Source organism: Lissotriton vulgaris, chromosome 1_1 (genome assembly GCF_964263255.1).
Source record: "Lissotriton vulgaris chromosome 1_1, aLisVul1.2, whole genome shotgun sequence".
NCBI classification, from domain to species: domain Eukaryota; kingdom Metazoa; phylum Chordata; class Amphibia; order Caudata; family Salamandridae; genus Lissotriton; species Lissotriton vulgaris.
Window position 1 is genome coordinate 594,370,692 of NC_141685.1, and position 22,287 is coordinate 594,392,978.

A 22,287-nucleotide genomic window follows, 5' to 3' on the forward strand; every position below is an offset into this window, starting at 1 on the left:
AGTCTTCAATATGGTCAGTCATTAATCATGTGAGATAAATAATTATTTCCCCTACAGCTTTGATTTCAGTAAAAATATTGTGGGAATAATGTAGACTGAAAAAACATGGCAATACAGTTGTCTACTGAAAAGATAGAATGAAAAAAGTTTTGGCCACAAATAAAAGTGAACAAATATACATTATACGCACTGGTAGGTGTACTCTACACAGGGGCAAAGAGGCATCCACATGCTAAAGTTGAGGGAAGCATTTATAGTGAGGTGGGGAAAGGGAGGGGGACTAGTAAGGGTTTTTTAGCTATCAGGGCAGTGCATCATTGAGGTGTAGTAACAGGTTCACAGTAGTAAGGGGCTTTTGACGTTCAATGAAGAGTAGCTTTAAGGGGAATCAACACATGTTTGGGGTTCAGCTAAGGGTAGCATCAAGGGGTGATTTGGGAGTTCTAGGTTTCAGAGATGGGTGGGTAAAAGGATGATAATGGTTTTTCGGTGTTCATGGAAGGGTACTATTAGGGTTTAGAAGTGTGCAGGGAGGATTAGGGATTGTAGTGCTAAGGGACTTTACAAGGTTTTTGGAGTTCAGAGGAGGGTGGCATTAAAGCACAGTTCTGGATATTTTAGGGTTCGGGATGATAGCCTAAACAGGTAGTAAGGGACTTGTAGGGTTCAGGGAAGGGTAGCATTAAGGGGACATAAAGTGTTTTAGGGTGAGGGAATGATAGAAATGTTTTCTTGGGGTCAGCGTAGCGTTGCATTAAGGGAAGTAAGGGGTTTTAGGGCATTGAGATGGTGCTTAAATCTTTATTTTTAATTAATTTATAAAGCTCAAAATACAACAGGTAGGAATCTTTAGCATGTAGGGGTAGTAAGAGGTTAGTACTAGTATAATTCTTGAATTTGTAGCCCTCAGGGGTAGTAAGTGTGTTTTTCTACGGTTCAGGTGTTTTAAAAGACCAGGGAAGTGAAGCATTAATGAAGGATGGAGTTTTATTACTGCAACAATTTAGTCTGTGGCAGTCCATGGAAAGAATTTCTAAAGAGGGACCATAACAAGCAGAAACAAAGGATTTCATTATATATTCAATCACAGCAAGCATTAACAGTGAGCATCTGCATACTTTTTTCTTAACCTGCAATACATTAATATATTGCTGCTTAGAGGATGGCAACAAAGTAGGCCAAAATCTGAAAATACAACCCTGATGAAACAGGCATCTCATTCTCAATAAAAGATTGATCATGGGAATTTCAAGAAGTGAAAGATGCAGCGTGCAAATGTGCTTTGAAATGTTTCACATTATGCAATGCTATTTTTTTAAACTTTTTTCATTAATTCCCAATAGGCTATTTCAGCACTGATAATATATGAGTGTAACACTTGAACTATGTGAGCGGCAATACGTTTTTAACTGTCCCTCTCCCTTCGACACCGTCCCTCATGAGGGTCTTTTCAGCAGGCTCCATGAGATCGGTCCGAGAGGGACGGTGTTGAGCTGGTTTTGATCTTATTTGGCTGGTCGCCGGCAGGTGGTCTGGGCCCCTCCGTACTCGGCCGAAGTACCGCCTTTGGAGGTCGGAGTCCCCCAGGGCTCGGTGCTGAGCCCGACTCTCTTTAATATCTTTATGACCCCTCTGGCGGTGCTGGCGGAGTCTTTTGGGGCTCAGATCGTGTCATACGCCGATGACACCCAGCTCCTTTTGAGTGGCAATACGTTTTTAACTGTCCCTCTCCCTTCGACACCGTCCCTCATGAGGGTCTCCTCAGCAGGCTCCATGAGATCGGTCTGAGAGGGACGGTGTTGAGCTGGTTTTGATCTTATTTGGCTGGTCGCCGGCAGGTGGTCTGGGCCCCTCCGTACTCGGCCGAAGTACCGCCTTTGGAGGTCGGAGTCCCCCAGGGCTCGGTGCTGAGCCCGACTCTCTTTAATATCTTTATGACCCCTCTGGCGGTGCTGGCGGAGTCTTTTGGGGCTCAGATCGTGTCATACGCCGATGACACCCAGCTCCTTTTCACTTGTGGGAAGGGGGCTGAGTTTGACGGAGAGAGCATCCAAGGGTGTCTTGGGGCTGTTTTCGAATGGTTTCCGCGAAACAGCCTCAAGTGTAACCCAGATAAATCTGAGGTGCTCTTCTTCGGTTGTCAGTCTGACCCGAGCTTGCAGGAGTGGTGGCCAGTGAATATGTTCCCTCCTGTGTCATCTTCTTTGATTACCAAGAACTTAGGGGTCAAGATTGACAATGGCTTGACGCTAAAGTCCCAGATCCTTGGACTGGCCGGCGTCTGTTTTGGCCTCCTTAAGATGCTCCGCAAGTTCCTTCCCCTGCTCCCGCTGGCGCATAGGAAAATCACAGTCCAGGCCCTTATTGGTTCGAGGCTGGACTATTCGAACGTCTTATATTTGGGTTTGCCCGAATACCTTCTCCAAAGACTACAGGTGGTCCAGAACTCGGCGGCACGTGCCATTTTTGGCCTACATCGCCGAGCGAGAGCTTCGGACCTTTTACATTCTTTACATTGGCTGCCTATTCGGAAGCGGATTGTTTTTAAAGCACTTACGCTGGCGCATAAGGCATTCCATGCAGTGGGAGCTGAATATATCCAGAAACGACTGGCATTTTATAAACCGGCTAGAGCCTTAAGATCGGAATCTCTCTTTCTTGCCGTTGTCCCTGCTGTCAGGAAAGCAAGGGTGGGGGGTCGTTCCTTTAAACGCTTGGCGCCCCAGCTCTGGAATGCCCTTCCTTTGCCGCTCCGCAGTACATCTAATCTGCTGGCCTTCAGAAAGGGTCTGAAGACGTGGCTCTTTGGTCAGTAATTTGCTCGCTTTCTTTCTCCTTTGTGCTGGCCATCTGCAGTCTGTTGTGGGTTAGAAAGCGCCGGGACACTCTTCGGAGTAGCCGAGCACTATAAAAGACACCCATAACATAACATAACATAACATAACTGTTAGAAAGTATAATGCTTTTATGCTACTTACCCTGACTTGTATTTCCATCTTCAGAACTGACCCAATTATTGTTAAAATATCACTAACAATAATAAGAATGTACCACCCATTGATGAATTCCATTTGATCACTCCAAGACACTCTTCTTTTGTAATGATGCTCAAAGAATTGCACAAAATCCTGAAAATATAATGAAAGCTAGTTATTAGCTACAGTAGGATATTGGATTTATAAAGGTCAGGAAAGACAAGCATTTACTCACTCTCTGGAGTCGAATTCCTGTCACCACCGATCGTGTGCATAGGATTAGTGAAGAAAGGCAAACTATGATCACAAATGCATCAAAAATCATCAAGTAATGAGTATTCTTCCGAACTTCAAAAGGAAAAAAGAAAATGTTAAGATTAAAAGAAGTAGTCCTAAAAGTCAGTTAGCATATCCACTGCATACTTAACAGTTTTAGAAAATGTATACCTTTACACCGTAGTCAAATATGGTTCTTTCAAACAAAGTATTCAGATATAAAGACCACCTTTTACATTTTAGGTAAATTCACATTTAAGAAACATTTTCCTCGCAGTTGCTTCCTTAGATATTTACAGAGTTAAATTGTGTCCCCTTTTAGAAGCTGGCTAGATTATCATAATAATAATAACAATGATAATTTATATAAGGTAAGCAACAGCCTGAATTTTCTTTGAGCCATTCACTGGATTATATAAAAATGAAGAAACTAAAATAAAGTAATACAATTATGATGAGCCCAACATGAAGAAAAGAGAAAATTACAAGTGCTATTTTAAGGTGATGATAATAAATATATATATATATAGAAAACAAATTGAAGGGTAATCAGCAACTCCATTCCTTACACGTTTCGGCAGTATGTTGCCTTGAGCACAGGGGAACAGTCATTTCAAATTACAAATCCTGTGCATTTATATACCCAATGAAGAATGCCATGATTTTGTCTGATGCACATTAGAAAACATGGAATGGATTTCAAAGGACTGCAGTATACACTCCTACTTTATCCCAACACTGCAGTCATGTGCTTAATACAACTTCCTCAATGTGTACGTTATTCCTATTACCCTTAGGAACTGCTGCTAGAATGGTAAATGTCTTTGAAAGTGCCCGCGTCCAGTGACAGCTGGATGGATGTAAATATCCTTCCACCCTTCCCTTACCAGCCTCCACACAACATTTACCTCAGGAAAATCCTCATAGCGTTTTGGTGGAAGTCGGTGGGTCAGGCCCCAGGGGAAAATCACAAGCAAAAAGACTTCGCATCTAAGGAGCCCAAGGCGGCATACTGCCAAAACGCGTAAGTAATGGAGTTGCTGCTAACCTTTCTATTTGTTTAATAAAGCAACTGAAATCCAGTGTCAAGGTGTACAGCGCTTATATATATATACATATATATATATATATATGTGAGCAAAGTTCCAAATTGGTGAGGGCGCACACACTGTAAGTAAGCTCTTGTCGGTTCATCTTCGGGACTTGGGACTTGTAGTCCTGGGAGTCAGAATGTCATCTTACGTAGGTCCTGTGTCAATGTTTTTAACTATTATCAGTTCCTTTATACCCTCGGTGGGCCTTGAAGCAAGAACCGTGGTGTTGGTTAGTCTCTGCTTACCGTATCGCTATGGTTGGAGCCGTTCTGACTCCCAGGACTACAAGTCCCAAGATGCAAAGCGTGCACTAAGCACACCCTACTTAAGGAAAAGTTTACATAGGCGGAGTTCCCTGTGCTCTGTTTGTACTACACTGAGACCTCCAAAGAAGAAGCCACACAGCTTTGAACCGGGTCAGGTCACCAGTACAACTAACAAACTCTTGAATCCATTTCGCGTGGTCTTGTCTCTTTCACAAAGCGCCGTTGGGGATGCAAGCAGCGAAGATGAACCGACGAGAGCTTACTTCAAGTGTGTGCGCCCTCACCAATTTGGAATTTTGCCCACTTGTATTTCAGCACGGCAGTCCTGCCGTGGGGGGCAGCAACATCCGCAATAACCATAAGGAGATTGTGGTTTGGAACGGCTCCAACCATAGCGATACGGTAATTAGAGACTAACCAACACCACGGTTCTTGCTTCAAGGCCCACCGAGGGTATAAAGGAACTGATAATAGTTAAAAACATTGACACAGGACCTACTTAAGGTGACATTCTGACTCCCAGGACTACAAGTCCTAAGATGCAAAGCGTGCACTAAGCACACTCTCCTTAAGGAAAAGTTTGCATAAGCGGAGTTCCCTGTGCTCTGTTTGTTCTACACTGAGACCTCTGAAGAAGAAGCCACACAGCTTTGAAACGCGTCAGGTCACCAGTACAACTAACGAACTCTTGAATCCATTTTGCGTGGTCTTGTCTATTTCACAAAGCGCCGTTGGGGATGCAAGCAGCGAAGATGAACCGACGAGAGCTTACTTACAGAGTGTGCGCCCTCACCAATTTGGAACTTTGCTTACTCATAGGTTTCAGGGGCGTTATGGTTAGTTGGACATTTCACAAAACCATTGAAATTCCCCCGTTATAGTTAGTTCAGCTAACTGTAAATCGCGCGCCCGCAGTGCACTGCTGATAACGTCACATATTACATCACTCATGACATGGTCAGTGACATCACTGATGACATCATTCACGTGGCAATCAGATACATTCAGTGAATTTCAAAGGTTTTTTAAATGACAATTCCTAATTATAATGTTCACCACTTCCCCATACTTTCAACAAGAAGCCAAATCTGTAACGCTACCTAAAAAAACAGGCAATAGTTCCACTTACCACTAGCAAATTAACATCAATATTTAAGTAGTGTAAGGACGTCTACTATGTACTGCATAAATTACATCCAACTTATACCATTATTTAAAGAGGAATATGTGATAGAGGTATTAATTATAAACTTCCAACACCCAATAAAATCACAACACTAAGCGCCACGACCAAAAGAACCTTCCCTCTTGACCACTCCCTCTCTACTACCTCAGACGCAGTGCAAAACAGGTCAACTGACCTTCCCAAAACAATATATCCCTTCTGCAGCACACTAGCTCAATGTTCATAGATGTGGCAATCAACTATGTATAAGAGAAGGAATTCGCACATCAACAATAATGTACACAATGCCTACAGGTGATATGCTATACACGACACACTATAGAAACCAAAAACTTTTCCATGTGTAGATATACTATTAATACATGTAGTATACTACACAGCGAACGCAACCATATTATATCAGACACTGGGGAATATTTTGGTCATGGAGCTGTGTTGTCTCCCCCCCCCTTGAAGCAGAGGCGGAGTGGGCTGGTCCAAAGTACGCAACGTCAGCGTAACACTATAAATAGTTAGCCTACGCCTTGGGCGTGGTTCATTTCGGCAAAGACAACAGACTCCGCCACAGCGAAGGTCCGCACCCTGCCACATAGCTGCCGCCATGACAACGTGCCTCATCGATACAGGCCCATTGCGAACTCAGCGCCGTAGCACCGCAAACTGTATCGACTACTGCCTTCGATCTACACTGCGGATATTTATTTATATAGGGATTTATAGAGCGCATGACTCACCCCATAAGGGTATCTCCGCGCTAGGACTCCATGACACTCCATCAGACAGATCAGAAGAGAAAAGTTTTCAGTTGTCTTCTGAATGACAGGAGGTCAGGACACTGTCGCAGGCAGATAGGTAGACTGTTCCAAAGCCGGGGGCCAAGATGGAAAAAGGCTTTGTCTCCTTGTCGTGATTTGTTAATACGTGGAATCTTAATCAGAGCCTTATCTCCAGAACGGAGCGATCTACTGGGAACATAGTTTACAAATTTCTCATTCAAGTAGCTAGAACCTAGTTTGTGAACAGCTTTAAAAGCCATGTAACAGATTTTAAAATGGATCCTTTTACGTATAGGCAGCCAGTGTAGTTTCTTAAGCAGAGGGAGAGAGGCAGTTCTGCGTGGGACATCAGCCACGGGGCGAGCAGCAGTATTTTGGACTACCTGCAGTCTATTGATGTCTTTTTCAGATGCTGATATAAGGAGCGCGTTGCATTAGTCCAGGCGACTAAGAACTAGTGCCTGAATTAAGGTTTACCTAGCAGACAAGGGTAAGAAAGGAAATACTCTTCTGAGCATACTGAGAACATGAAAGCAGGCTCCGACAGTCGTAGAGACATGATCTCTCAAAGTAAGTTTATGGTCAAGGCGAACTCCAAGATTTTTCACTACTGATTTAGGGTAGGGGGTAGGGCCCAGTTCCTCTGGCCACCAAGTGGGTGACCAAATCAAAGCAGCCTCTCCAAAAAGCATTATTTTTGATTTGGTTGTATTCAACTGGAGTTAGTTATCTTTCATCAACTGTGCTATAGATTTCATACCATTGCGAAAGATGGTTTGGCAATTAGGGTCAGATTTTTCTAGTGGCAGAAGTAACTGGGCATCATCCGCATAAGATATGGGGATGAATCCCAGTGTTTTCAATAGTCTCGCCAGGGGCCCCACATAAATGTTGAACAAAGTAGGGTTCAGGCATGAGCCCTGTGGTACTCCCTTGGTGGCCATTGAAGTTTTGAAATGGTAAGGACCTAAGTTAACTGTGTGTGTTCTGTCCGTGAGAAAGTTGGTAAGCCATTCCAAAGCAAGCCCAGTAACACCAATATCACTCAGTCTGCTAAGCAAGATTTTATGTGATATGGTGTTGAATGCTGTTTAAAGGTCAAGCAGCACCAACAGTACCGCCTGACCCTTATCCAGCAGAATTCTGATAGTATCTGTGACTGCCACCAGAGATGACTCCGTACTATAACAAGGACGAAAGCCAGATTGAGAGGGATCTAAACTATTAGCGATTTCAATATAACTAGAAAGATGTGTGTTAATATGTTTTTCAAGAATTTTGGTGTGAAGAGGAAGCAAAGAGATAGGACAATAATTTGTTATGTCTTCTGAGGGAGATTTTAAGTTCTTTTTAACTGGCAGAATCTGTGCGTCTTTCCAGGCTGGATGAAGGACTCCTTCGGTCAGGGAGCAATTAAGAATATTACAGATGGGGTTAGCCAGCTGTTTAGCCAAAGTAGTTATTATTTTCGCCGGAATCAAGTCAAGCAGAGACCCAGATTTGGCGTTTTTAAGGTGCATTTCTGTCTCTTCAATCGTAAGCAGAGGGAAATTATCAAGAGAGTAGTTCGCTAAAGGGATAGGTTCAAGCTCCATGACTACTGTAAAGTGGAGATTGCCAATCAGGATGATATTATTATAAATCATGTCAATTTTCTCAGTGAAATGACTAGCAATACTGTCGCACTGTGTTTGAGAAGGTAAAGAGGACGTAGCACAGGATGCAGGACTAGTGAAGGATTTTAGGATTTGGTAGAGACATTTCTGAGAGTTCCCAGCCTGTAGGAGAGTGACTGCTATATGGGTTTTCCTGGCATTTTATAGATTACGGTGATACTGCTTGAGAGCCTCTCTGAATTTGTCTTTGTCAGCCGAGTGCTGAGATCGACGCCAGAGGCGCTCTAATCTTTTGCATACGCCTTTTTCCAGTTGCAGGGGGGCAGAATACCACGGTGCCTGATGACGTTTTGTGGTAGAAGGGCGTTTTTTTAGAGGGGCTAATCTGTCTAGAGTAGCCAATAAATTAGTATTAAAGTTGGCAAGGCGGTTCTTTACGTTATCCGAATCCTTGTGATCAGGAAGACAGAAGGTATCTGAAAAATGCTCGGGGGAGACCAGATTCCATTTCCTATACTTTTTAATTGGTAATTATTTAGGGCAGGGAGGAGCCTCTTAGTTGTTAATTTGGAATTCCATCATCGAGTGATCAGACCAAATCAAAGGGGTTGTGGCCATATATGATATATTAGGGGAATTAGTTAGGATGATGTCTAGAGTATACCCTGCCTGGTGTGTGGGATCTTTATTTGTGACAATGAGGTTAAGTGCTGCCAGCTCCATAACAAAAGATGAGGTTTCTTGGTTGTCTAAGATCTCACTATGTATATTGAAGTCACCAAGAAGCAGAGAATTCCGAGATGCTATTACATAGGGGGATATGAATTCAATAAGCTGCGAGGAAATGTTGGTAAGGGGTCCTGGTGGGCGGTACACTAACGCTCCTTTCCAGTTCATATTGTGCTGTAAATTAAAGCTAAAAAACACTATTTCCAATTGCTCAATACTCATTTGGTCTAAGATGGAGATATTCACTGTGTTTTCATAAACTAGGGTTATCCCTCCCCCATTCCTGTTCTGTCTGTCGAGTTTTAAGATATGATAATTATCAGGAAGCGCCACTGCAATATTCGGGTGAGAATGGGCGTAATCCATGTTTCTGTGAGAAATCCTAAAAGGGGTTTGTTAGAGGTTAAGAGTTCCCATATATTTGCGGCATGTTTAGGCAGTGACCTTACATTGGCCAGGAAGCAGTTCCGATTGGTATCAACATCCGCTCTGATATGTTGTTTGGATTCTTTCAGATGGAAGTTCTGTTTTAAGTTAGGTGAGTTTCCTTCAGCATGAGTATGAGTAGACGCGCTTTGAAATTTGCATATGCTGCAGGAAAAAGTTCCTTCAACTATAGTAGGAGTAGGGCAGACAACCTGTGTAGAAATAGCCATAGTTGTATTAGCGTTCTTCAACCCCACTAGCTCCTCTCTGGAGTACGTAATGGTGGCGGACAAGTTTAGCAGGTTTCACAACTTCAATTCAGCTTTGGATCTACACTACGCACAGCATTGAAGTTATCCTTCATTTTTGTAAGGCAGAGACAATTCTAGTCTATGCCCTCAGACTTTGTTAAAATAAGTGATACAAATTTTTCGTCGGTATCTGTGCTGAGTTGACAACTTGATACCAGTTGCGCATCAGCACTACAGAGAACATTTATTTCACTCTCAAATTATTTAAAGCAGAGACAATTGTACTATGTCCACAGATTTTGTTAAAGTATGAACAGTAGGAAATTCAGCCTTCATTTATTTAATGCAGAGACAATTCTAATATATGTCTTCAAATATTGTTTAAATAAGAGACAAAAAGCATTCCTCCATGTCTGTGTCAACAACTGCCTTCGATCTACACTGCGGACAGCAGGGTTCACAACTTGAATTCAGCTTTCCATCTACATTACGGACAACATTCAAGTTAGCTTTGATTTATGTAAGGCAGAGACAATTTTGTTAATGGATGCCATAAAAAATATTCCTCAATGCCTGTACTAAGTACTGCCTTCAAATGTACACTGCGATCAACAAAGTTCACCACTTGATACCAGAAAGCGCATCAGCACCACAGACAACATTAAATTCATTGTCGATTTATTTAAGACAATTGTACTGTGTCCTCAGATTTTGTTAATGTATGTGACAAAAAATCATTTGTCGATATCTGTACTGCCTTCGATCTACAGTACGGTCAGCAGGGTTCACAACTTCAATTCAGCTTTAAATCTATTCTACGGACAGCATGAAATTTAGCCTTGATTTATTTAAGGTAGAGATATTTGTACTTTATGTCCTCACATTTTGTTAAAGGATATGACAAAAATAATTTCTTGATGTTTGTGATGACTACTGCCTTTGATCTACATTGTGAGTGCTAACGATTCAGGCGGAATGGCGATTTCACATGACGCATTCCAGTAGGCAAGAGACATTGTACCAGTGTGACCCGCCCGAACCACAAATCATCGCAGGGTGCGCACTCGCTCAGTTCTTCAGGTACCACTAAGTCACTGCACCACAAGTCATCTCCCTGTTGCCTTATTAAGGCAGAATTCACTAGGCAAAAAACAATGCTCCCACTGCGGCCTGCTCGGACCACGCATCATCGCAGGTTACGTACACACTCAGGGGGTCATTAGGATGGAGGATTTTCCGCATCCTCCGGGCCGGCGGAAGCCACCGCCGGCCCGGAGGATGCGGAAAATCCTCTGCGGACCCACCAGGACCCACCGCCACATTAGGATGGCTGGTGGGTCATGGTTTAGGTCCGCAGCTTTTCCGCCGCGGCTGGCTTACAACCGCGGCGGAAAAGCACTAAAATGGTGAAGGTGTCTCTTAGACACCTTCAGCCAGATTAGGATGTGCATGGAAACATGCTTTTCCGCGGCGGCTTTTCCGCCGTGGAAAAGCATGTGTAACTGCACTGCAGGGGCCCATTGCGGGCCCCCTAGGTGTAGTGGGGGGTGGGGGGTGCACATGGGGGGTACCTATGGTACCCCCCTGCATATGCGTGCACAATGCAGCAAGCACCGTGCGGTGCCTGCCGCTTTGTGCACGCAAATGCTGTGGATGCATTTTTAACATTGCTGCGGGTGCAGCTTGAAGCTCCACCCGCAGCAATGTTAAAAATAGAGGATGTGACCGCCACCCTGGCGGTCACATCCTAATCTGCACAGAGGGAACGCCGCAGCCCATGCGGACGTTCCCTCATGCTCTGGGGTCGCGGACGGACTCAAGTCCGTCCGCGATCCTAATGACCCCCTTAGTGCCAAAGCTACTACTTACTCAGTGCACCATAATTCATCACCACGTGACCATATTGAGTCAGATGACTTATTTGGAAGAAAATATATCATAGTTTTCGGAGACCTACTGCAAATTACTCCCGTGAAAGGAAAACCGGTATTTATAAGAAAACTTGATTTTAAAGACTTTGCTACCAGTGCGTCCTGCTCGGAGCACGCATCATCGCAGGTTCCACAGAACTTTGTTGCTTCAGGTGTCACTAACTCTGTGCACCACGTATCATCGCTGGCTACACACACACTAAATTATCAATACTGTTCAGCTCTAATCAACGCTACGTGGTTGTGGGCTCTTGCTAACCGTTGCCTCCTGCCTACACTGCGGTCATCAGAGCTCACAATTAATTACACTGTTGATTTATTATTTGCAGAGAACAATACCAAACTAAGTATAACATTTATCAAAATCTATACAATATCCCTTTATTATGTTTCCTTTAAGAACTTTTATATCACTTATAGTTTTAGTTGAAAAATAAAATTCACGCTGCAAGTGCAAAGGCACACTTAATGATACTATACACTGTGGACAGCATAGGTCACAATTTGAACCTCACTTTTTCTTTATTGAAAACCTGAATTTCTTTTTTGGAGACAAAATGTCTACACCACTGGAAGAATCATCTAATTCTGAACATTTTGTTGCTAAAGAATTGATAACCATCCATGGTACTTTTTTTTCCACCTCAAAGTACATGCCGTTCAGTATGCAACAGTCAATTCTTTGAGTGCAGCCCGTTAAGAAGCTAAACACCAGACGTACCACTAACTCAGTACACCATAAATAATCACCACAAGGCGTTATTAAGGCAAAATTCAGTAGTCAAAAAACGTTATCCCCAGTGCAGCTGCCCGGACAATGTATCATCACAGGTTATGTACACGCTCAGTCCCAAAGGTACTACTAACTCAGTGCACCATAATTCATCGCCACATGGCCGTATTCAGGCAGAATTCAACTGATTCTTCATTCATTATTTATAAAGTGCCGTACCAAACAAAGTAATTTCCCTCAAACCTACACAAAATCGCCACGTGGCCTTTCTAAGGCAGAATTCACAAGACGAAAAAACATTATTATCTGTATGGCCTGCCCAGACCACACATCATCGCAGGCTCCACAGAACCTTGTTGTTTCAGGTACCACTAACTCAGTGCTAACCAAATGTCAGGAGGTCTTAAGGGATCGAGAATCATTTCATGACGAGGATCCTGACACATTCCCGCTTCATGTACAGGGTGTAAGCAGTCCCTTTAAGAGAAATCACAAAGGACAAGAGGAGGCTTGCCCGGAGACGACATCATCGACGGCCGTCCTATCACAGGGAGAGGAGAACGTCAAAGAGGAAGACGCCACGGTTGTACAGGAGGTTCCAGAAGTTCGAGTGGGGAAACCAGAGGACGCGTGTTGGACGCTGGAAGAATCGGGGGGGAAGCTGCCAACCTGAGGGAGGTCCCGAGGAGCCCATGGAATCCTCGGCCGAGAACACGAGAAAACAAATACAGAGCGCGATGGCCCGCCACCTACGGTGGTTTGTGTTCTCACAGGGAGGGAGCAGGTAAAGTCTTGAGGGTGGTCACCGTTTGTGCTTTTCACTATCCCACACTGGTGGTGGAGCTCGGTGCGTCCCTCACAACCCCGTCCCTACCACAACAATAGAAAATACTTCCCACTGATTCGTGTTCTCTTTTCTTGTATGTGTGGTCTGCCAAACGGAGGGAAAAGGACACCGAGGCACTGATTGTATTATCCGCCAAACAAAGGGAAAAGGAAGCCCAAAGCACCGTTGGTGAAAATATCACAGAGAAGACTATATGAAGGAAGGAACCTCCTGACTGTTTATAAATTCTTTTGGACATTTTTTTATTTTGTTTGGGACAATAAAAAGATATCGAAGCACTATATATTTCCTAGTCCTGCCCCTATTCTTGTAAGGTATAATCAGGGGATATCGGGCATTCTAGAAATCACTCAAGACATCCATGGTGGAGAATGCGGGCATAGTTTTCAACCTATAAAGGATGGAGAATCTAATTGCACAAATGAGAGAGAGCCAGGCCTAGTTGGAATGGGCTATGGAAAAGAATACCAGCCAAGCGGAGAGGGATCGGGCGGTTTTCTCCTCAGCTATACAAACCCAGGCGGATAATTTGACCAAGTTGGCCGAGGGTCAGTCACTGCTAATGTTAGCGCTTACGCAAAGCAAAGGCCCTACACCACCCGGAACCGTTATTCCACTACAAAAGTACATCCCAGGCGATGATCCTATCTCTATTTTCTTGAATTTTGAGAGGGCAGCTAGAGTTAGCGCGTGGCAAGAAGAGACATGGCCTTTCTATCTGGCTCCCTTGCTTACAGGGGAGGCCCAGGCCGCATATCAAATGGCCAACAAGGATGGCACAGCCACATATGGACATGTTAAGCAGTTTATCTTGGATAGGTTGGGGGTTGATGACGAAACCCCCCGCCTGAAGTTCCGACAAGAGAGGGGTGCACCAGAAGACACCCCAAAAACACTGTTATACAAGCAAAAAGATGCGGCAGATCGTTGGCTCAAACCCTCAGAGTCAATCCCAGAAAAAATAATGAAATAAATCTTTCTTGAACAATTTCTGGAGGCCTTACCTTTTGGAACGCAAAAGTGGCTTCGTCAGCATGATGGTTTCACGATCGAACAGGCAGTAGAAATGGCCACCTCTTATACCAGGGCCCAAAATAGGAGCATAATGCGAGATCCAAATAAAAATCTTAAGATCTCCATGCCCACCAAGACCGACAAAAAACCAACTAAAACCCCTTCTGAACCCCTACCCTTTACCCCTTACCTTCTTCTGGACCTCAGTGCTATGAATTGCCAGATTTTGCAAAAAGAATAGAGACAAACCAGAAGAAGAACCCATGGATGTTAGCTACTTACCTCAGTCCATCCTATATGCTCAGGAAACAGGCCCTGTATTCTATGTGAGTCTAATAATGAATGGTCAGCCGGTAACAGCCCTACTACACTCCGGGTGTAGACATTCGGTAGCAAGAAAGGAGTTAATTCCCTATAAGTATTTAGTCCCTGGGAAAACAGTAAGAATCAGATGCGTTCACGGAGACATAAAAGCATACCCAGTAGCTAGAATTAGTCTCCGAACTGAACCTGGCACAGAAGTTTGGGCCGAGGTAGGAGTCCTGCCTTTTCTTCCGGAACCCCTCATGTCAAGTCAAGTCAAGTCAAGTCATAAAATTTGTATAGTGCACTACATACCCAGAGGGTTTCAAGGCGCTTAGGAAGGGGAGGAGGATTATTTGTCAAATATCCACGTTTTAAGCTGTTTTCTGAAAGCTAGGTGGTTCTGGGTGAGGCGAAGGTAGGCGGGGAGTGAGTTCCATGTTTTAGCAGCCAGGTATGAAAAGGATCTGCCTCCCATGGTGGTCTTGTTGATGCGAGGTACAGTGGCGAGGGCTTGGTTGGAAGAACGTAGTTGGCGGGAGGGGGTGTAGAAGGACAGTCGAGAGTTGAGGCAATCTGGTCCGATGTCGTAAAGTGATTTGTGTGCGTGGGTGAGCAGTCGGAAAGTGATCCTCTTATTGACGGGTAGCCAGTGGAGGTCTTTAAGGTGACCAGAGATGTGTTCGTTGCGTGGGATGTCTAATATGAGCCTGGCTGAGGCGTTTTGGATTCGTTGGAGTTTCTTCTGGAGTTTAGCGGTGGTACCTGCGTAGAGGGTGTTTCCGTAGTCCAGTCGGCTCGTGACCAGAGCGTGGGTGACTGTTTTCCTTGTTTCGGAGGGGATCCAGCGAAATGTTTTTCTGAGCATGCGAAGAATGTTGAAGCAGGAAGAGGATACGGCGTTGACTTGTTTGTTCATTGAGAGTGAGGAATCCAGGATGACGCCAAGGTTCCGTGCGTGGTCTGTCGGGATGGGTGCTTTTCCGAGGGCTTCCGGCCACCAGGAGTCGTCCCAAGCAGAGGGGGATGTGCCTAGGATGAGGACTTCTGTTTTGTCTGAGTTCAGTTTCAGACGGCTTTGTTTCATCCATTCGGCGACTTCTTTCATTCCTTCGTGCAGGCTAGTTTTGGTGGTGCTGGGATCATTGGTGAGAGAGAGGATCAGTTGAGTGTCGTCCGCGTAAGAGATGATGTTGAGGTTGTGTTGGCGTGCGATGGCCGCGAGGGGGCTCATGTATACGTTGAAGAGGGTGGGACTGAGTGAGGATCCTTGAGGTACGCCGCAGATGACTTCAGAGGCCTCGGACTTGAATGGAGGAAGGCGGACTCTCTGGGTTCTTCCGGTGAGGAACGAGGTGATCCATTCAAGTGCTTTTCCTTGGATTCCGATGTTATTGAGGCGTTGTAGGAGGGTGCTGTGGCAGACTGTGTCGAAGGCTGCAGAGAGGTCGAGGAGGATGAGGGCGACTGTGTCTCCATTGTCCAGTAGAGTTCGAATGTCATCTGTTGCTGCGATGAGGGCGGTCTCAGTGCTGTGTTTTGCTCGGAAGCCAGATTGTGAGGGGTCGAGGGATTTGTTGGCTTCGAGGAAGGCGGCGAGCTGGTTGTTGACGGCTTTCTCGATGACTTTGGCCGGGAATGGAAGGAGCGAGATTGGGCGGTAATTTTTGAGTTCGGTGGGGTCCGCTGTTGGTTTTTTCAGAAGGGCGGTGAGTTCAGCGTGTTTCCAGTCTTCTGGGAAGGTAGCGGAGTTGAAGGAGCAGTTGATGACGTCTCGGAGGTGCGGTGCTATGACGGAGTCTGCTTTGTTGAAGATGTGGTGAGGGCATGGGTCTGTGGGGGATCCTGAGTGGATGGAGTTCATCAGGCGGATGGTGTCCTCAGTGGAGATTGGGTTCCAGTCGTTAAGGGTGTTCACGGGGGGAGATGGACAGCAGAAGGTAGGGTGGGTTGGTTTCCGGGTTGGTTGTCAAAGCTGTTGTGGATGTCTGCAATCTTGTTGTGGAAAAAAGAGGCTAGGGAGTCGCATAGGGTTTGAGAGGGGGTGATGTCGTTGGAGTTGGCCGAGGGATTGGAAAATTCCTTGACGATGTTGAAAAGTTCCTTGCTGTTGTGAGCATTGTTGTCGAGTCGATCCTTGAATGCTGCTTTCTTGGCTTTTCGGATTAGTTGGTGGTGAGTGCGGGTGGCGTTTTTGAAGGCGTCCTTGGTGCTGGTGGTTGGATCTTTTTTCCAGGCCTTTTCAAGGGAGCGGCAGAGTTTCTTGGATTTCTTGAGATCATCGTTGAACCATGAGGCCTTCTTGCTGCCAGGTTTGTTTTGACGTTTTTTCAGTGGTGCTAAGGTGTCAGCGGTGTTGGATAACCATAGGGTGAGGTTAGCGGCGGCTTCGTTAGCGTTGGAAGAGGGGGCTGGGGTGTGTTGAAGGAGCGATGCGGAGATTTGGTCCGTGGTGATTTTGTTCCAGTTCCTTTTCAGGGTAGGTTGGAGGTGGATGCTGGGTTTTGGTTTGTTGTAGGTGAAGTGAACGCAGCTGTGGTCAGTCCAGAGGAGGTCCGTAGTGTGGCTGAAGGAGACATGGTTGCTGGAGGTGAAGATGGGGTCGAGTGTGTGGCCTGCGATGTGGGTGGGGGAAGTGACTAGTTGTTTAAGTCCTAGGTTGGTGAGGTTGTCCACGAGGGTGGCGGTGTTGTGGTCGTTGATCTTATCGAGGTGAAAGTTGAGGTCTCCCAGAAGGATGTAGTCTTTGGAGGTGAGCGCGTGTGGGGTGATGAAGTCCGTGATGTCTTCACTGAATTTTGCGCGGGGTCCTGGTGGTCTGTAGAGAAGGGTGCCTCTGAGTGTGGTCTTGGGGTCGATGTGGATCTGGAAGTGAAGGTGTTCGGAGTTAGCGAGGTTGGCGTCAGAGCTGGTTGAGATGCGGATTGATTTCTTATGGACGATAGCGATTCCTCCTCCTGTGTGGCTGGTGCGGTCCTTGCGTGTGATCTTATAATCATCAGGGATGGCAATGGTGATGTCTGGTGCGGAGGAAGCATTCATCCAGGTTTCCGTTAGGAAGGCGATGTCCGGAGAAATGGTGTCTAGTAGGTTCCATAGGTCAATGGCGTGCCTGTGGACTGATCGGGTGTTGAGAAGGATGCATTGTAGGTGGTTGGGGTCGGGAATCTGAGGTGTGGTCGTAGCGGAGATGTTGTCGGTGCCGATGAATTTGCAGGAGTAGCAAGAGAAAGGTCCATGGGTGTGTCCAGGGGCGGCTTGGACGCAGTTGGGGGCGCGACCGGGGTTAAGGGCTAGGAGGGTGGCGGCATCGTAGGTAATGCGGGAGGGCTGGGGAGCACGAGGGGCAGGGGGTCTGGCGCTGGGCGCGGTCCAGGCGCGGACGGGCGTAGACGGGCTTACCTTTGGCGCACCTTCGGCGCGGGTTGGGCGCGGTCGCTGCGCGCGGGAACTCCTGTCATATATGGATGGTGGAGGGGGAGGGGCGAGGGCGTCTCAGCTGGGAGGCGGGTCGGGCACACGAGGAGGATGATAAACAAACAAAATGGAGGCGGGGGGAGGAGCAGGTCGGAGCGCTCTAGGCAAATGCGCATACAATGTTAAAAGCAGCCAAATTGAATCACTATAGCGCTAATAAGGCAAAGCGCTAGACAAGGCACACAGCAGGTGAAAGCAATTCCAAGTATCACAGAGATATTAGCAGAGCAGCGCTACGATACCAGCTTGAAGTCAGGGGCACAAGGAGCGACCACTCTATCCGTGAGGAGGAGCGAGTCACAGCGTTTGCAGCGGAGCAGCGCTGTATTAAGCTTGTGGGAGGGCGTCTCAGCTGGGAGCCGGGTCGGGCACACGAGGAGGATGATAAACAAACAAAATGGAGGCGGGGGAGGAGCAGGTCGGAGCGCTCTAGGCAAATGCGCATACAATGTTAAAAGCAGCCAAATTGAATCACTATAGCGCTAATAAGGCAAAGCGCTAGACAAGGCACACAGCAGGTGAAAGCAATTCCAAGTATCACAGAGATATTAGCAGAGCAGCGCTACGATACCAGCTTGAAGTCAGGGGCACAAGGAGCGACCACTCTATCCGTGAGGAGGAGCTCATAATAGACATAGACAACCCCTACTTCCCTGATCTCTTATTAAGAAATCTACAAAAGAGCCCTCTTGTGAAGAACTCCCATGATGGCTCTTGGCCTGGCTGCCTTGGGCTATAGATACTCATTTTAGAACTGCCCAATTAAATGATAGTAGCCTCTATAATGCTTGGCAACATGCTAAAGTGGCACAGGATTCCCCTCGTCAGACATACCTATGTTTCAGAGAACAGAAGGGGCTTTTGTATCGAATAGCGAAAGAGGGAGAGGGGCCACAGTTGGTAGTACCCATAGACTTCAGAGAGCAAGTTCTGTTTTTTGCCCATGCTCATCTCCTTGCAGGGCATTGTGGGGCTGAAAAAGCAGCCCAGTCAATACTTTACATTTTTATTGGCCAGGGATCTATGCTCAGGTAAAGAAGTATTGCCAAGAGTGCCAAATATGCCAAAACAAGAACCAATACATCCCTCCTAAAGTCCCACTGAACCCCCTCCCCATCATTGGTAAACCTTTTGATCGTATCGGAATGGACCTCATAGTGCCTCTTCCTAAATCCACCAGGGGTTATCAACATGTCCTGGTCATAGTGGACTATTCAACCCGGTATCGGGAAGCCCTTCCGTTATGATCTGTTACCTCCACCACTATAGCGCAACGACTGATTGAGGTATTCTCACGAATGGGGTTTCCCAGGAAAAATTGTTACCGACCAAGGGACCCCTATGTGTCCCGTTTGATGAGGCAGGTCTGTAAACAGATAGACATAAAAAACATCTAAACAGCAGTCTATCACCCCAGACTGATGGTCTTGTTAAACGCTATAAGGGTCATCTTAAACTTACCCTTAAGAAAATGTTAACGGGGGATGGAAAACACTGGGACCAACTTCTCCCTCTGGCCCTGTTCGCTCGCTGAAGCCAGGTACAAAGCAGCCTTGGGGTCTCCCCTTTCGAGCGTCTCTTTGGGAGGAAACCCCACACATTACTTGAGATAACTAAGGAAAGCTGGGAGCCCGATGGAGCCCAGGAAGCTCATTCCCTACTAAATTATGCCAATCAAATCAAAACCTGATTACACAATCTCAGAACCCTAGCCTACGACACTTTAGAGAAAGCCCAAGAAAAACAGAAGTATTTTTATGATAAAGGGAAAAGATGGAGAGGGCTGAATATAGGGGATTGGGCTTTGGTTTTATTACCTTTCTCCATACATAAACTGAGAAAAGAGCGGCAAGGTCCTTTCCAAATAAAAAAGAAAATAGGAAAAACTACATATATCTTAGCTCTTTCGAATTCTAAGACACAGATGTACCATATTAATCTTCTTAAAAAGTGGTTAGGTCCCCTCCCTAGATACACACATACCATCTCCACTATGGAGGACGTTCCACATAGTGTCGATGTCACAATCATCAATACCGAGTTGACTGAGGAACAAAATAATGAGATATATACCCTCCTTCTGTCCTTTAAGGGTATATTCTCAGATCAACCGGGAAGGACCTCCTTGACCACACATTCCATCCCCACCCAAGAAGGAATAATAGTTAACAAAAACCATATAGAGTACCAGAAGCTTGTCGTGTTGCCCTCCAGAAGGAGGTATCTTACATGTTGAAGATGGGTGTCATAGTACCCTCCCATAGCAACTGGTGTTACCCTGTGGTACTGGTACCGAAGCTGGATGGTAGCATCCGGTTCTGCATTGACTTTAGAGCTGTGAACCAGATATCCAAGCAAGATGGATATCCCCTTCCTAGGGTGGATGAGTTGATAGAACGCCTTGGTGAGGCCCGTTACATATCCACAATCGACCTCACCAAAGGCTATTGGCAAATACCCCTGAACCCAGACGGCCAAGAAAAAACGGCCTTTGCCACCCCACCCCAGATGGACTCTATTACTTCAAAGTGTTAGCCTTTGGGTAACACGGGCCCCAGCCAGTTTTCAACGACTAATGGATACTCTTTTAGCCCCCCCCACCTGAAATATTCCTCAGCATACTTAGACGACATAATCGTATATAGTAATTCGTGGGAGGAACATTTAACGCATCTTGAGGCAATCCTTTCCGCCCTCCAAAAAGCTGACCTACACATAAACGCCTGAAAATCCAAATTAGCTTTCCAGAAAGTGAAATACCTGGGTTACATTCTAGGCAAAGGTTTAATCGAACCCCAAACAGAAAAAGTACGGGCAATACAAGATACACCTTTTCCCACTACAAAACTTGAACTCAGAGCCTTCCTGGGATTGGTAGGGTACTACCGGAGGTTTATAACCCAATTCTCGGAAGTGAAGCCCCTCTCACCGACTTGCTAAAAAAAGGGGCCTCTCCAAACCACCTCCGATCCCCCCGACTAATGAAAAACAGGCATTCCAGAATCTTAAAACAGCTCTAACCACCTCTCCAGTATTAACCACACCTGTCTTCAATAGACCATTCATCCTACAAACGGATGCATCTGGGGTAGGCATAGGAGAAGTTCTGTCACAAGAAGATAGTGGAGGCCACTGTAAAGGTGTAGATCAAGGGAACACTGACTATCTGCCCAGTTATCCTCTTTCCCCCAATCGGGGAAATCCTAGGGGGGAGGTGTGTCAGGAGGTCTTAGGGGATCGAGAATCATTTCATGATGAGGATCCTGACACATTCCCTTCATGTAAGTGGCCCCTTTAAGAGAAATCACGAAGGACAACAAGAGGCGTGCCCGGAGACGATGTCATCGACGGCCATCCTATCACAGGGAGAGGAGAACTTCAAAGAGGAAGACGCATGTTTGTACAGGAGGTTCCAGAAGTTCGAGTGGGGAAAACAGAGGACGAGTGGTGGATGCAGGAAGAATCGGGAGGAAGCTGCCATCTTGTGGGAGGACCCGAGGAGCCCACGGAATCACCGGCCGAGGACACGAGAAAACAAATACAGAGCGCAACGCCCCGCCACCCTCCAGGAGGAGCGTGGCTGGAGCAGGTACGTCACTGTATACAGGGGTTTGTGTTGTCACGGGGAGGGAGCGGGTAAGGTCTTGAGGGTGGTCACCATTTGTGTTTCTCACTATCCCACACTGGTGGTGGAGCTCGGTGCATCCCTCACAACACTGTCCCTACCACAACAATAGAAAATACTTCCCACTGATTCGTGTTCTCTTTTCTTGTATGTGTGGTCTGCCATACGAAGGGAAAATGAAGCCCGAAGCACCGTTGGTGAAAATATCACATAGAAGACTATATGAAGGAAGGAACATCCTGACTGTTTATAAATTCTTTTGGACATTCTTTTTGTTTGGTACAAGATATTGAAGCACTATATATTACTAGTCCTGCCCCTATTCTTGTAAGGTATAATCAGGGGATATCGGCCATTCTAGAAATCACTCAAGACACCAAACTAAGTATAACACCTATCAAACCCTACACAATATCCCTTTAGTATGCTTCCTTCAAACATTTATTTTATATCACTTATAGATTTAGTTGAATAATAAAATGTACGCTGTATACATATTCGATTTTCCACTTCATTTTTTTAAAAACATATTTTATTGAGTTTTTCCAATTATGTCATACATCAGCATCATATCTAATCATTATAAATTTTTGTCTCGCAATCATTGGCATATGACACGAGCTGTATATATCCAGTACAGTATTGTTATGCCCAACATTTGACAGAATTGGTATCATTGTGTGTGAAAGGATACCTCGCATGAATTTGGTCCATGTATATAACAATAATACTTTTGCAATCTTACCCATCCCTCAACTCCCC

The 22,287-nt window shown here is 45.7% G+C and overlaps 1 protein-coding gene across 2 annotated transcripts in view; it reads right to left on the reverse strand.

Moving 5' to 3' along the window:
• The window catches only part of MCOLN3 (mucolipin TRP cation channel 3), a 426,432-nt gene that overhangs the window by 131,450 nt on the left and 272,695 nt on the right, over positions 1-22,287 (reverse strand). For both annotated transcript variants that reach the window (XM_086936329.1, XM_086936328.1), the window contains exons 8-9: positions 3,211-3,323; positions 2,979-3,128 (exon numbers count right to left, since the gene is read on the reverse strand). In XM_086936329.1, coding sequence (XP_086792455.1) covers positions 2,979-3,128; positions 3,211-3,323 — 263 coding nt within the window. The remainder of the gene's footprint in view (positions 1-2,978; positions 3,129-3,210; positions 3,324-22,287) is intronic.